This window comes from Herpailurus yagouaroundi, unplaced genomic scaffold, assembly GCF_014898765.1.
Source record: "Herpailurus yagouaroundi ecotype Mexico unplaced genomic scaffold, PumYag 181, whole genome shotgun sequence".
Taxonomy (NCBI): Eukaryota; Metazoa; Chordata; class Mammalia; order Carnivora; family Felidae; genus Herpailurus; species Herpailurus yagouaroundi.
This window is the reverse complement of record NW_024412412.1, coordinates 15,007,564-15,022,047: the sequence shown is the minus strand read 5'-3', so window position 1 is coordinate 15,022,047 and position 14,484 is coordinate 15,007,564. Positions and strand designations below refer to the sequence as shown.

The 14,484-nt window shown below is 45.6% G+C and overlaps 1 protein-coding gene across 3 annotated transcripts in view; it reads left to right on the top strand.

Moving 5' to 3' along the window:
* Positions 1-14,484, top strand: part of IRF2 (interferon regulatory factor 2) — a 90,850-nt gene that overhangs the window by 53,520 nt on the left and 22,846 nt on the right. For all 3 annotated transcript variants that reach the window (XM_040489900.1, XM_040489899.1, XM_040489901.1), the window contains exons 3-5: positions 3,168-3,267; positions 4,974-5,150; positions 5,473-5,519. In XM_040489900.1, coding sequence (XP_040345834.1) covers positions 3,168-3,267; positions 4,974-5,150; positions 5,473-5,519 — 324 coding nt within the window. The remainder of the gene's footprint in view (positions 1-3,167; positions 3,268-4,973; positions 5,151-5,472; positions 5,520-14,484) is intronic.

Here is a 14,484-nt window from a genome sequence, read left to right as displayed (position 1 = left end):
CCAATGCGGGGCTCAAACTCACAAGCCACGAGATCATGATCTGAGGCGAAGTCGGGTGCTCAACTGACTGAGCCACCCAGGTGCCCCCAGAATCTCTTCCAGTTTTAAAATGAGTCTCCCCTTCTTTATCTTTTAACATAGTCTTAAAAAAAAAGATATATGTGATATGTTTATTAGTTGTTTATTTTTTGCAACAGGAAAAAGTAGTTAAAAGTGACATGTAGTTTTTTGGGGATACCTGGGTGGCTTAGCGGGGTAAGTGTCCAACTCTTGATCTCAACTCAGGTCATGATCTCATGGTTTGTGAGATCAAGCTCCTCGTTGGGCTCTGTGCTGACAGCATAGAGCCTGCTTAGTATTCTCTCTCCCTTTCTCTCTGCCCCTCCTCCACTCACACTCTATCTCAAAGTAAATAAATACACTTTTAAAAAGTTACATGTATTTTTTTTAATTTACCACTTTAACCATTTTAAAATGTACAATTCAGTGGCATTAAGTATACTCACAATGTTACGCAACCATCGCCACTACAACTCCAGAATTTTCATCACCCCAAGAGAACGACACTGTGCCCGTTAAGCAGTCACTTTCCATTGCAAGGCACTGCAAATCCTTTCCTTGTGCAAGGCATCAACTAGTCTGCTTTCTGTCTCTTTGGATTCGCCTTTTCTGGTCATTTCATATAAATGGAGCCATTCAATAGGTGGCCTTTTGTAGAAGGCTTCTTTCACTTAATGTAATGTTCAAGGTTCATTCATGTTGTATCTTGTGTCAATAGTACATTCCTTTTTGTGGCTGAATAATATTCCATTTAATGCATGTACAATATTTTCTTTATCCATTTATCAGTTGATGGACATTTGGCTGTTGTGAGTAGCACTGTTTTGAACATTCATGTATAAATATTTCTTTGAACACCGGTTTGTGATTTTTTTGAGTGAAATTACTGGGTCATGTGAGAACTCTGTGTTTAACTTTTTGAGGACTAGCCAAACTGATTTCTACTGTGTCTACCCTATTTGACATTCCCACCAGCAGTGTGTGAGGGTTCCAGTTTCTCCACATCCTTACCAATAACTTACTACTTGTTTTTTGATTTTATCTAGCCATCCTGGGGTAGGAAGTGGTATCTCATTGTTGTTTTGATTTGCATTGGCCTAATGATTGGTGATGCTAGGGGTCTTTATGTGCTTATTGGCCATGTTATTTATCTGCTTTCAACAAAGGTCCATTCAGACTCTTTGCCTATTAAAGAGGATCTAGGGCTCCATGGTGGATAATTGCTAGGTTTAGTCATTTTGTTTGTGGTTTTGTGATTTGGGCATAATTTCTGTGGTACTAGGTTTGGTAGGGTGTGTGTGTGTGTGTGTGTGTGTGTGTGTGCGCGCATGCGCGCCTGCATGGACACAAATGCTTGAGAAGATCTATATACCAGAATCCTTTGTGCTTAATGAGATAGATTTCAGCTTGGGTGACTGACCTCCAGAACTCCTTGGACCTACAGAAAGGTGCAACAGCAAATTCCATGAAGGGTTTAGGTCTTTAAGCATAAGCCTTTGGATCCTGGTTGTTCTCTTGAGGAGAAGTTGTTTCACTGAAATAAATTTCTTTTCCTTTTTTTTTTTCCATTTTCATGTGAACATCAAAAATGACATTAAAATGATTTTGCCCTCTGATTTTCATCTATATTAAAAAATAAAATTTCACTCAGACCTTTGCTCATCACTGCCCTTTGGAGACAGCTAACCTGAAACCATGCAATCTCAGTGGATGATACAGAATGAACAAGGAGGGGTTTATGAAAAGCCTCTGACTTTCAGTTCTTTTTAATTTTAACAGGTTTTGGGGAACTCTCAAATGTTCTGAAATATTTTTAGTTCAGGCTTTGTGATTGGCTCTATAGAGCGGCACTGAGTCCCTTTTGGGTCAGTTGGGACCCTTTCTGTCTTTCGTTGTATGAAACCAAGGTGGTGGAAAATCCCTACTGACATCTTCTTCCCTTCCCCAGTGTATTGTGCAAGGATCTCCATACCTAGAAACTACCAGAACTACCTTTAGGGCTTCAAAAAATATAGTTTTCCTGGGCTTTGTTTGCACAGAATCCAAGACAGCAGATGCGTCATAGGATTGGAAATCTGAATCTGACCACTGGGAGACAATGTGTGATGTGATTAAGTGATGGTGGGATCACGTGACGTGGTTTTGAATTCAGACACTACAGTAATTTCCTTGGCTATAGAATGTAATTCTGTTCCTCAGTTTCCTCAACTGTGAAAGAGAAATAATAACATGTGGAGCTCCGTAGGTTCTCACAGAGAACAAAACTGAGACCATGGGAACACGTGGACAGTCAGATGTAAAGTGCCATGGGAACACAATAATTGCTGGTCCTGTCCAGTCACGGGCATGGCTTTGTTTCCAAAGCTCTGGTTTCTAATCCTGTGTTTGCCAGGGTTGATTCCAGCTATTCTGAGTTGCCTCTCGGGCTGTAAGAGAGGTGGAAGGGGTCTACTGTGAGAATTGCACTGAGAGACTTCTCCAGAAAAGTAGTATCATCTCTGCACACTCAATACGTCTTTGTTTGTACATCTTGATGTTCCATGCAGGGCAGTAGACACTTAGGGGTTAGGACATTAGACCACATCTTCAATTTCTGTTGGCTGCACAAGTAGATTGAGGTAGTTAGTCTCTGTGCCAGTGACCCCAGATAACCCTGATTTCCCTTTTAGCAGCACAGATGGGTGTCATTTTGGAAAGTTGCCTACTTTTTAATTTGCCTGAGGCAACCAGAGTTCCTCTTTGGCAAATGATGGAAACCAATGGTAATAATAAGCATTAGAAGTTGCAGTCAGTGACCAGTTATATGTGGTCCTTTAAGGAAAAATGACGCAGGTAACAGAACGCATTGTCATATCCCCAGATCATCACGTTGACCTTGGAGTACATTCCTATGCTGCCAGACTCCACATGACTCTGAATCTTTCCCGAATAGGCCATCAAGATTTGGGGCCCAGTGGGGAGGTGCGTTTACTAGTGGATTTTACTGCAGACACTTAGCAAACCCAGTGACACTTAGTAGAGAATCTTACTAGCCAGGACTTACAAACCTCCCGCAAAGGTGGCCTGAACCCCGTGGTTGCAGTTGCTTTTTTGCTTTTGTTTTTCAGGAAAAGAAGATTTTCCAGATCCCTTGGATGCATGCGGCTAGACATGGGTGGGATGTGGAAAAAGATGCACCACTCTTTAGAAACTGGGCCATCCACACAGGTAGCAAATGCCCCGCATCATCTCTAGAGGCAGACGCTGTTGTCGGTTGTTGCTTACATGTCTTCTTTTTCTCTTTCTTTCTTTCTTTCTTTCTTTCTTTCTTTCTTTCTTTCTTTCTTTCTTTTTATTTATTCTCAAGAGAGAGACAGACAGAGACAGAGTATGCGTGGGGGAGGGTCAGAGAGAGAGGGAGACACAGAATCTGAAGCAGGCTCCAGGCTCCCCGCTGTCAGCACAGAGCCTGACGTGGGGCTCGAACTCCCAAACTGTGAGGTCATGACCTGAGCCAGAGTCGGACACTTAACCGACTGAGCCACCCAGGCACCCCGTTTTTCTTAAATTGAGGTATAGATTGACAAAATTGTGAGACATTTAAGGCGTACAATGTGATGATTTGATGTATGCACCGTGAAAGGATTTCCCCCCCATCAAATTAATGAACCCACCAGTCACTTCTCATATTTACCTTTAATTTTTGTTTTTGGTGAGAACACTGACATTCTATTCTCTTAGCAAATCTCGATTTTACAGTAATACAGTGTTAACCATCGTTTTGTGTTTTTTTTTCTCACTGTACATATATGGCTTATGGCTTCGTGAAGATAGCTCTGAAAAGCTGGTGACGTGTCCCCAGGCACATCCAGGACACGTGGGGTACACACTTCATCATTCAGAAGTGATGCCGTGCCTGTGCTGGGGAAACTTAGTCCTTCAATTTCCTGTAAATGTGGGATTCTGACCATGGCTCACTAGGTGTGCACCAGGGGAATATAGAACTTATTTGTTCTTGCAGCTAAGCTTGAGTTGGATTTATCTGTCCAAAGGGTAGTCAAGGATATATTTATTTATTAAAGTTTATTTATTTATTGTGAGAGAGAAAGAGCGAGGAAAGGGCACAGAGAGAGAGAGAGAGAGAGAGGGAGGGAGGGAGGAAGGGAGGGAGGGAGGGCGGGAGAGAATCCCAAGCAGACTCCATGCTTTCAGAACAGAGCCCGACGCGGGGCTCAGTCCCGTGAACCGTGAGATCGTGACCTGGGCCGAAATCAAGAGTTGGACATTTTATAACAAAACTTCAGTAGGGAGCCGTTTACAGGAATCGGCGCTCTGATTAATATTTGAGTCAGATGAAAAGGAGACACTCCGGTTATCTGGGTTTGTTGGCCTCCTGGCCTTCCAGCCTTCTCTGTTACGTACCTTGATTCTCCTTTGTTCTACCGTCATGAGGGTTTTCTCAAGCTGTTTGCTAGAGCCAGGGTGACCAGTTTGTCCCAGTTTTCCCAGGACTGTCCAGATTCTAAAACAAAAATCCTCACGTCCCAAGAATTCAGTCCCAGTCCCAGGCAGACTAGGATGGTTGGCTGCTGTAAGTAGAGCCTGGAATCAAAAGGGTTCTCTGCACTACCTAGCCAGCATTCCTGTGTTTCCAGGCATTTTTACTCTATATCTTCCCCCTCTTTTTCTTTTTTTTTTAATACTTTTTTTTTAAATATTTACTTTGGAGAGGGGTGGGGAGGGCAGAGAGACAGAGACAGAATCCTTAGCAGGCTCCAGGCTCTGCGCTGTCCGCACAGAGCCCGACGTGGGGCTCGAACTCACAAACCCTGAGATCAGGACCTGAGCTGAAGTCGGGCGCGCAACCGACCGAGTCACCCAGGCGCCCCTTCCCCTCTTTCTCTTAACCTTCATTCTTTTGGCTCTTTTGTTAGGAAAGCATCAACCAGGAGTAGATAAACCTGATCCGAAAACATGGAAGGCGAATTTTCGATGTGCCATGAACTCCTTGCCTGACATTGAAGAAGTCAAGGATAAAAGTATAAAGAAAGGAAACAATGCCTTCAGAGTATACCGGATGTTGCCGTTATCTGAAAGACCTTCTAAGAAAGGTAGATAAAGAAATTTACTGATGAAAACCGTGATCACTGAGTATATATTGTAGTACCCTTGTGATTTCATTATTTCCACATCCGTTGTCACTCCATGGATGGAACAGTAGTTCACACTGTGGATGATGGTCCTGCCTTTACCTGGCTGGGGAAAGTGACTGTCCAGTCACCAAAGACAGTCAAAGAAACATTTGGAATTTTGACCACGTATAGATTAAAACATGTACAGGTTCAGTGAGAGTTTCAGAAAGAATTGAGGGGAAATGTCTTCTCTGTACGTTCTTCACGAGTTAATTCAAAACTATTCTATATGTTGCCACAGGAAAGAAACCAAAGACAGAAAAAGAAGACAGAGTGAAGCACATCAAGGTAATCTTTGGTTGTTCAGAGAGAAAGCCAAAGTTGTGACCGTATTAATGATTCCTATTCTGTCTCATGAAAACAAGTCATGGGATCTCTGTGAAGTATTTAACCTTTCTTCTTTGGCTGTCGTGTTTTATGTGCTTTTCATGTATCCTCTTTGGCATGTCCCCTCGTGTAGACTCCAGCACGCATATCCCCTGCTTAATGCAATTCCACTGAGCAGTTTATGAATGAAGTCACAAATTCACACTGAGCTGGACTCCAGCCTCCATCTGGTCCCCAAGACTGTTGCCAGCTGGTCACTTAGTTTCAGCTGAGCTCCAGCAACCAGCTACTATCTGATCACGTGAAGTATATTTTTAGGCTGTTAAATATATGTAATGTATATTAAGTATTATACACTTAATATTAAAATGTAGCATCTATACGTTATGTGTATATTCCATGACAGGCCGTTAAGTTGGGGGCACAGTGGCCCGTTGGAACACCCTGTTAGTGTGGTTCTCAGGAGATTCTTTCTGCAACCGCCCCCCGCCCAGAACTACTTCTCAGGACTCCCAGGGGTTTTCCATAGGGGTGTGTTTGTGTGTGTGAGCTTTTCAGTAGGCTGTGTAGTCTGGAATCCCCTGTGGCCTGAGGATCTTTGTGCCTAGATTGCGTAGCTCTTGTTAAATAGCCAGAGAAGAGCCAGATGTCCCCGGAAAATGGAGGATGAGTTTCAGTGGACAAGCAAAGAGCAGACACTACATTCCCAGGCCTATAGACCATCGAAGAGAAGATTGTCTTAGGGTTCACTGCACTCCGTTTGCAGGTAGAGAAACTGAGGCTAGAGGGAGTAGAGTGACGTGGGCCCAAAGGCTGTGTAGGTTATGTGGCCAAAGTCACATGGTCATTTAGAACTGACCTTAAAGGGGATGCCAAGTATTCTGATTCCTAACCCAGAATCACTGTCAAAGAAAAAATCCAGAGTGTCCAGACAGCACGATGTTTAAAAGCAAGCCAGTTAGTAAAATAGAAAGAAAAAGAAAACAAGACAATTTACTTCTGCTATAAAGTTAATCTTGTGAAGATAGATGGACTTTGAGGGGAAGCTGAGATAAACTGTTAAAGTGTTGGACATACTCACCTTCCATTCACAGTGGAAAACAAACATTTTAGGCAGTGTATGTTAGGCAACCTCCAGTTTCACTCTAAATATTTTTACTTTATGACTTATTTTGAATACAGAGTGGTACTAAGACCTAATTTTGTTTTAACTTAAAAAAATTTTTTTTAAACATTTAATTCATTTTTTGAGAGACGGACAGAGCATGAGCAGGGGAGGGGCAGAGAGCAAGGGAGACGCAGAATCCGAAGCAGCCTCCAGGCTCTGAGAGGTCAGCACAGAGCCTGATACGGGGCTTGAACTCACGGACCGCAAGATCACGACCTGAGCCGAAGTTGGAAGCTTAACTGACTGAACCACCCAGGTGCCCCAGTTTTAACTATTTATTGTAGAAAATGTTTATGCACACAGGAAGGAGACAACTGAGTAAAATTTACTCTGCAACCATCACCCTAATTTCCACATTAATCAGCTCATGGCCCTTTAATTTCAGTCCTGGCCCCATCGCTTCCCCCCCCCCCCGCCATCCCATATGAAATTGCAGATTTCAGGCAACCGTTTTTTTTAAAGGTTTATTTTTGAAAGAGAGAGTGCAAGTGGGGGAGGGACAGAGAGAAAGGGGGACAGAGGATCCAGAGTGGGCTCCGTGCTGACAGCAGTGAACCTGATATGTAGCTCGAACTCATGAACGGTGAGATCACGACCTGAGCTAAAGTCGGATGCTCAACCGACTGAGCCACCCGGGTGCCCCATAGATAGCCATTTTTGATTCCCAAAAACCATTTTATATGGTTCAGCTCACTATTCTGAAGCAAAATCCACATCATATCATTTTTCCCCCCATAACTATTTCAGGATATACTTTCCAAATATGGGCACTCTTTAAAAATTGTTATCAACACAGTATCATTATTGCATCTGAAAAATTAACAGTAATTCCTCAAGCGCATCAAATATCTGGTGAGTGTTCAGAATCCCAGTTGTTTCGTAAATGATGTAATTTTTGTACAGTCTGTTTACTTGAATTAGAATCCGTATACAGTTCACACACTTTGGTTGGCGGTACGTCTTACAAGTGTTTTTTAACATATAGATCTTCCTTAACATCACTTTAAAAAAATTTATTTTTCCTTGCAGTTGAAAAAACCTAGTCATTAGTTTTAAGTTTCCCGGAGTTTGGATTTTTTTTTTTTTTTTTTTTTAGGGCCTACATTTTAATTAATGTTGTTGAGTCAGAAAAGTTGAACTTCCCCACAAATATGTGAGTTTGAAGAATTTGCTACATCTTAGGTATGACTGTCATATCTTCACTGTTTTTGTAGCATCTAGCTCAGTGCCTGGTAGGGAACAGATACTTAATACATATTTGATCACTAAATAGATGCACAAATAAATATAAGGTGTGAGGTGGGAGCAGGGGGGTTTACATTGCAACACAGATTTAATTTCAAAATCTCTGTTAATAGACAATAAGAAGGGAGTAACAGATGTTCACTTTCAATAAACCTTGCTCAAACATATCTACCGTACTCCATCGAAAAACAGACGCCAGCGATTATATGATACGCCATTATCTTAGGTATGTCCAAGCAAGAAAAGCTGCTTGCAGTGAAACCATGGCCCACAATTGATTACCAGGCAATCCTATTTTAGGGCTGTGGAGATGCGCTTCTTAGAATTGATGACCCTTGCTGTTCTCATCAGAGAAGACGTCTTCAGTCACGTCAGCAATGGCGGTATCTTCCATATGGCCGCTCAGTTGTGGAAGGGACGGCCCCGGGCGAGGTGTGGCCATAGTGGTCCAGGGGAGCGAGAAAGAGCTTTCCTCTTACGTGCAGCTGTGTAGGTGAGGTTCTATCCCAGCCAAGTGCATATTGCGCAATCTTCCACTGATGACGGTATGGCTAATACCTGAGACTTGTCCCTCAGACAGACCTTGTTCCTTCGGCAGAAGGCAGGCGATTCATCAGCCGTAAGCACAGCCTACCTTTTGAACTTAAATCTGCTTGCACCTGTCCCACATTGTAGCAGCAGAGTATAGATAAGGCCAGTAACCTTCCCAAGTTCTGTGGCTCATGACTGCCAAAGCCAGTGTGTTTCCTGAAACGTTTGTGTAGATTGTTTCTGAAGTTAGCTCTCCAGGTTGCCTGGAATCGTACAGTTCAAGGGCTTTATCCTTACTGAGCTGTTAATATGTTACTTTTGTCACAGTGCCTGAGCTCTGAGTTAATGTGTCCTGTGCAGTGTGCACCTGGGTAGGCCAGATAGGTTTCTTGCACAGAGAAAGTTTGCCTTGTGTCTAGTAACCGGGTAGGAGAATTTGCTATTGAGACAGGCTCCTTCCCGTCTTCATTGAGTTCAAGTTGAAGTCTTAACTAGTAAATGATGTTTCGAACGTGTGGGCTAAGTGTCAGCATTTTTCTTGGGTAGGTCAGGCAGTTTCTGCCCTTGCTCTGTGTTCCCTCAGCCAGGAGCTTCCCTGACACTGGGAAACTGAGGCCCATCGGCTACGCAGTAGGTGCAGAAACTCTGCCTCGATGTTCCTCAATGTTCTCTTTGTGAATATGTATGCTCTGAGCTCAGTGGACCATGTTTTACTGGAACCAGGCCTTGCCTGAGTGGAGGTAACCATCTAAGGAAGTAAGACTGAGACACACAATAGTGAGCAATACTGTGTTGTGCATCCTCAGTGCGTATATGCGTTTCAAAAACATCACAAGGCCAAGATCAATAAGGAGAGAAGTGGATAAACAGAGGGGTGGTAGCTGACATTTTAGAGCCAGGTTCTACCAAGTTCTGAGCTCTAGTTATTATGTCATTGAGCTCTCCCTGTGATGGGCAGGTTATGAGGAAATGGCAGCACAGGGGGGTGAGTAATTGCCCTAAGGTAGCACGGCTTTTGAAACTGGGATTTGAATCCGGGTCACTCTAGCTTTGGAACCCACACTCTTTCACCACACCTGGTGCCTCTTGGCCTTTCAGAAGCTGTGGGACCCGAGCCAGGCTTTGGGGCAGGGATCAAATAAAATGGTCGTCAATCCCTGGCACCAGGAGCATCAAATGAAGGCCGGGAAGTTAGAGTTGCTGTTTGGTCTTCCCTGGATGAGTCAGGAAACTGGCTTAATTAGAGCAGGAGTCTGTGTGAGGCAACAGTGGGAAACAAAGACTGTGGGTGAGGAGGATTAGAAATTAATACTTCCTGCCTCACTGGATTGTTTGCAGATGAAACAGACATGCTTTGAAACTGTAAAGTGCTTCCAGATCAAAGCATTGGTGCTATGATGGGAACTATATTTGAGGAGGTTCCTCTAAAGCCACTTGGTCAAGACCAGGCCTGGTCTGTATTAGTTCTGACTGCAGACCTCTGGGTAGAAGTTACAGAAAAGCAGGTATTTGGTTTTTATTAAAAACATTTTTTCTAATGTTTATTTATTTTGAGAGACACAGCGCAAGTGAGGGAGGGGCAGAGAGAGGAGATGCAGAATCCGAAGCAGGTTCCAGGCTCTGAGCTGTCAGCACAGAGCCCGACGCGGGGCTCGAACTCACGAACCGCGAGATCACGAGCTGAGCTGAAGTCAGACACTTTAACTGACTGAGCCACCCAGGTGCCCCTGTTTTTAGCACAACTTTCTTTCTTTATTTTTTTAAATTTATTTACTTATTTTTGTGAGAGAGACAGAGAGAGCGAGTGGGGGAGGGCAGCAAGAGGGAGAGGGAGAATCCCAAGCAGGCTCCTCGCTGTCAGCACGGAGCCCGATGTTGGGCTCGAACTCACAAACCGTTGTTAGATCCTGACCTGAGCCAAGACCGAGAGTCGGATGCTTAACCAAGTGAGCCACCCAGGCACCCCTAGCACAACTTTCTAACTGAGCTGTTGGCTCTAACAGTGACTTGAGCTGGATTAAAAACAACATGCTCCCTTGTCACTGTCCGAAGACCACCTGGCAGGCTGCTCCTGGAGCGATCCCTTCCTTGGTCGGAAGAGGTCTTCAGTTTTTAAACCTTAATCAGGTGAAAACACAGGCTGACAACCCACTTGAACAGGTAATGAGAGCTGCCCTGGATGGAGCAGGGGAGAGGGCTTGCCCCAGGTGCCTCCTCCCACTCTTGATAGCTCTCGAGGGTACCGCTCAGAGCACAGTGCCAAGGCTGGGGGGGTTGAATAACCTCTCTGGATGATGTTGTGCAACAAGGCATGGTTGAACTCCTGGGGTAAGATCAGAGCACGATGGAGTTGATATTTGGGAGTAGGAAGGAACGGAGGAGAGGAGACCACACTGGGCAAGTGTAGATGAAGGTGGTGGCAGTTGGAACGGAGAGGAGGAGAGTTTGGATGGGAGGTAGAGGGTGAAGACAGGAGTGGATCAAAGAGGAGACCCTGAGTCCAGACCCTGAGTCCAGTCCTGTCTGTCTTCCCTTATTAAGACAGAAGGGAATGTTGGGAGTGGAGCATGTTTTGTGGAGAAGAGGGTGAGTTTAACTTGGGACGCGTTGAATTTGAGATGACAGAGACCCCTCTGCAGCCAGTGTCACGTAGAAAAGTCGGATCTAGCAGGCCCCAGAGCTCAGGTAAGCGTGGGTGCGCAGGAGTGTGGTCATGTACTCAAGAACGACACTGGAGGCCTTGACAACAGATGTCTTCTCCAAGGAGGAGCTGTATGAGATGTTAAAGCAGAAACCCAAGGACAAGACGAAGAGAAAAGGGAGCCAAGGAGAGAAGTCCAAAGGAGGTTGCATTGAGAGTAGGAAGAGAATGAAATTCTAGGGAAGTCCTCGTTCTAGGGAAGGAAGGAAGGTGTCGTAGGACTGCGCGGGAGGCGTCAACCTGTTTATTAGAGTTCCTGCTCTTAGCGGCTTCATGGTGTGGAGTGTGGAGTCCCGTGGGCATTTATGGAGCCCAGCCATCAACCTGAAATTTTAGTTAGTAGAGAGATCCAGAGATGTCCTTCAATGTGGCGTCAAGGAGACAGGCTTTGCACAGATGGATTCGGGCATTTCTGGCAGTAGGGGGCTGGATTGCCCGTGGAAATGGTCATACGGCCATTGTATTTGGCCTCGAGGAGAGGGATGTCTGGACAAGGGGCTGTGGCACAGGAATGAGATGGAACTGGCTTGGAGCCGAGGGCTGAGTGCCCCTTGCTGGCCTCTGACTCGGTCCATCCCCAAACCCCTCCAGCAAGTACAGCTTTTGAGACCAACCAAAGATGTGTTACTTTAGAGGTCTAAAGAGGACAGCCCCTGCCCTTGCACTCTCTCTTGTGCCAGTTTGCTTTTGCCTAAAATCCCTTTCAACTGCAGACCAAACTTTAGATTCTATACTGAGAAAAAAGGTTCTTGGGCATAAATATTTGGCAGAGTGAATGCACCATGGAGGGGTCTGAACCTAAGCCTAATCTTTGATTTTCTTTGGGGCAGGTTGGAAACCAAAACTAGCTGATTCACAGGACAGCCTATCTCTAAACTAAGAAAGGGAACTGAAAGAGGAGGCTGGTTCAGGATTAATCTGGTCCTGAGATGGTACAGCAAGGCAGGGGACAGGGCAGGCATGGGGCACCATACGGGACCAGGAGATGCTGGACAAAGACCTCTATGCACGTGTTCCATAGAGAACTGTGCACCCCCTTGCTTAGTTTGACTTCTTTGCTTTTTAAAAAAAATTTGTTAATGTTTGTTTATTTCTGAGACAGAGCGAGAGAGCGTGAGCCGGGGAAAGGCAGAGAGAGAGAGAGAGGGAGACACAGAATCTGAAGCAGGTTCCGGGCTCTGAGCTGTCAGCACAGAGCCCGATGCAGGGCTCCAACTCACAGACCATGAGATTGTGACATCACTGAGCTGAAGTGAGAGGCTTAACTGAGTGAGCCACACAGATGCCTCCCCCCCACCTTTTTTAAAGTATATAGTTTAGGTTTGACTAAGTACAGTGAAGATCCTTTTGTTTTGTGCCCTGCGTGGAGACCTTCCGGATAGGCGCTGGCTACATCTTGCTCTACAGTGTACTCTTACTGTCCTTCCAGAGGGATGATACCAGCGACGTGGTTTGCGCTGAAGATTTCAAAAGCAACAGGGCATTCCTGAAGTAGGATGTTCGAAATAGTCTGACTCATCTCCGTTGGAAGAGCGTGCTGTTTGTTGCGTTAGAGACGTAGCGCGGGACACAGGGTAGGGATGGGGCGGGAAGTAACACAGTGTTGAAAATACTTCTGTCTGAATCTCTGTGGGGATTAGCGCAGGGTTGATTAAGACAGAAAGCTCCTGGAATAGGATCATGTTGCGTGACCAAAGACGGAGTTCGGTTCTTGTATCTCCTTAGGCTAAAAGTAGTGTGATCTTGGAAAATTAATTTAGTCTCTGAGTCATAGTTTTCTCAAGTGTAAAGTTGATAGAAGTATCACTTGCCACTAATTAAACTGTAGATCATGCGAAGCACTTGAGAGGTCTTCAGCTGAGATCAGAATAATTTAGGTCTTTAAATCTATGCACGTCTGGCTGCCTCATTACTTTTATAAGCAACCTAGAAGCAGAGTGAGTAAAAAATAACTTGACAACCTAAGAGAGCCATAAGGATTAGCAGTTCCTTTCCTAGTTCCTTAAGATGTTCTGCACATAGTTCCTTTTGGGCAATTGCGGAAGAATGGATAGCGGGGTGTGACCAGGGAGGGAGATGTGGAAAGGGGGCCGCCGAGAAAGCAGCGAGAGAGGCAGGTGGCATCAGAGGTGGGGGATTAACACCAGACGGTCACATCGTCAGGAGGGATAGTGCGTTCCCCCCCTGTTGGATGTCGGAGTATGGGGTTGCGGGACGGGAGTTAAGACAGGTCATTGCAGTCGCAAGCAGTTGTATTGGTGATCTTGAATAATAGAAAGCATTTATTTGATGCTAAGTGCCAGGGGCATATTTGTCTCATTTAATCTTCACATCATCCCTGGGACCTGGGTCCCTTATTGTCCTCAGCTTACAGCTGTCTACAGTGCCCTAGAAGAGGCTTGAAGAGGGTTAAATGAGGTCCTGCATCCAGCACAAGGTGGAGGAACCAGGCTTCGAGCCCAGGTCCGTGTGACCGCAAAGCCTGGCAGACAACAGGCGTGTCCTCCCGGCCCCACAGGAGCCGGGAGCTTGAGCCCGCGGCTGGGGTGGTGGCCCCACCCCAGGCTCTAACAAGGGTACGGGTGGGGAGGCCACGGTGGGAAAGGCAGACACCTGTTCAGGAGTTTGGCAGTAAAGGAAGAGAAACGATGGAGACTCGTGTCACAGGCAAGCGAGTGTTCCCCAGAACGGGCAGAGTTCCTATCTGGACTTGTACAAAGGGGGAGACGCAAGGCGCTGCAGGAGAAAGGGAGAAAGGGGTAAGACTGCGCCAGGGGGGCCTATCCTGGGCCCTTCTCCTGTTTGCCCTTTGGGGCCTCTTGTCGGCCGTGCAGTGTGGAAGTTTATTAGGACTGAGCTACGTGGTGAGGTGGTGCCTTCGAGGGTAGAGTGAGTTACCACGGTGGGAGTCGGCCAGGTGGGGTCATGAAGGAAGAGGTTAATTTCTTCCTCCTTCCCTAAGACTTTTGGGGAGGGGGTGTTCATCCCTGATTCCAGGTAGCCCGTAAATACATGGGTAAGACTAGTCGGCATGCCTCGGAGGTGCCACCACTCTGGATTTTTCAAACCACAGGCATATGCAAATGCAACCTGACCTTGAGGAAAAGCTGCCTCATCAAAATGCTGAAAGTCCATAGGCACCTCAGCACTGGCTCCCCCAAAGTTGGTTGGCTTTCTCAGAGTTCGGAGGGCTCCGGTGGGCTTGAACAAAGCAGAATGGAGAGCTACACTAAGGAAAAGGAATTTGTTGCATTGTTTCAATAGCATGAACAAGTAGCCTC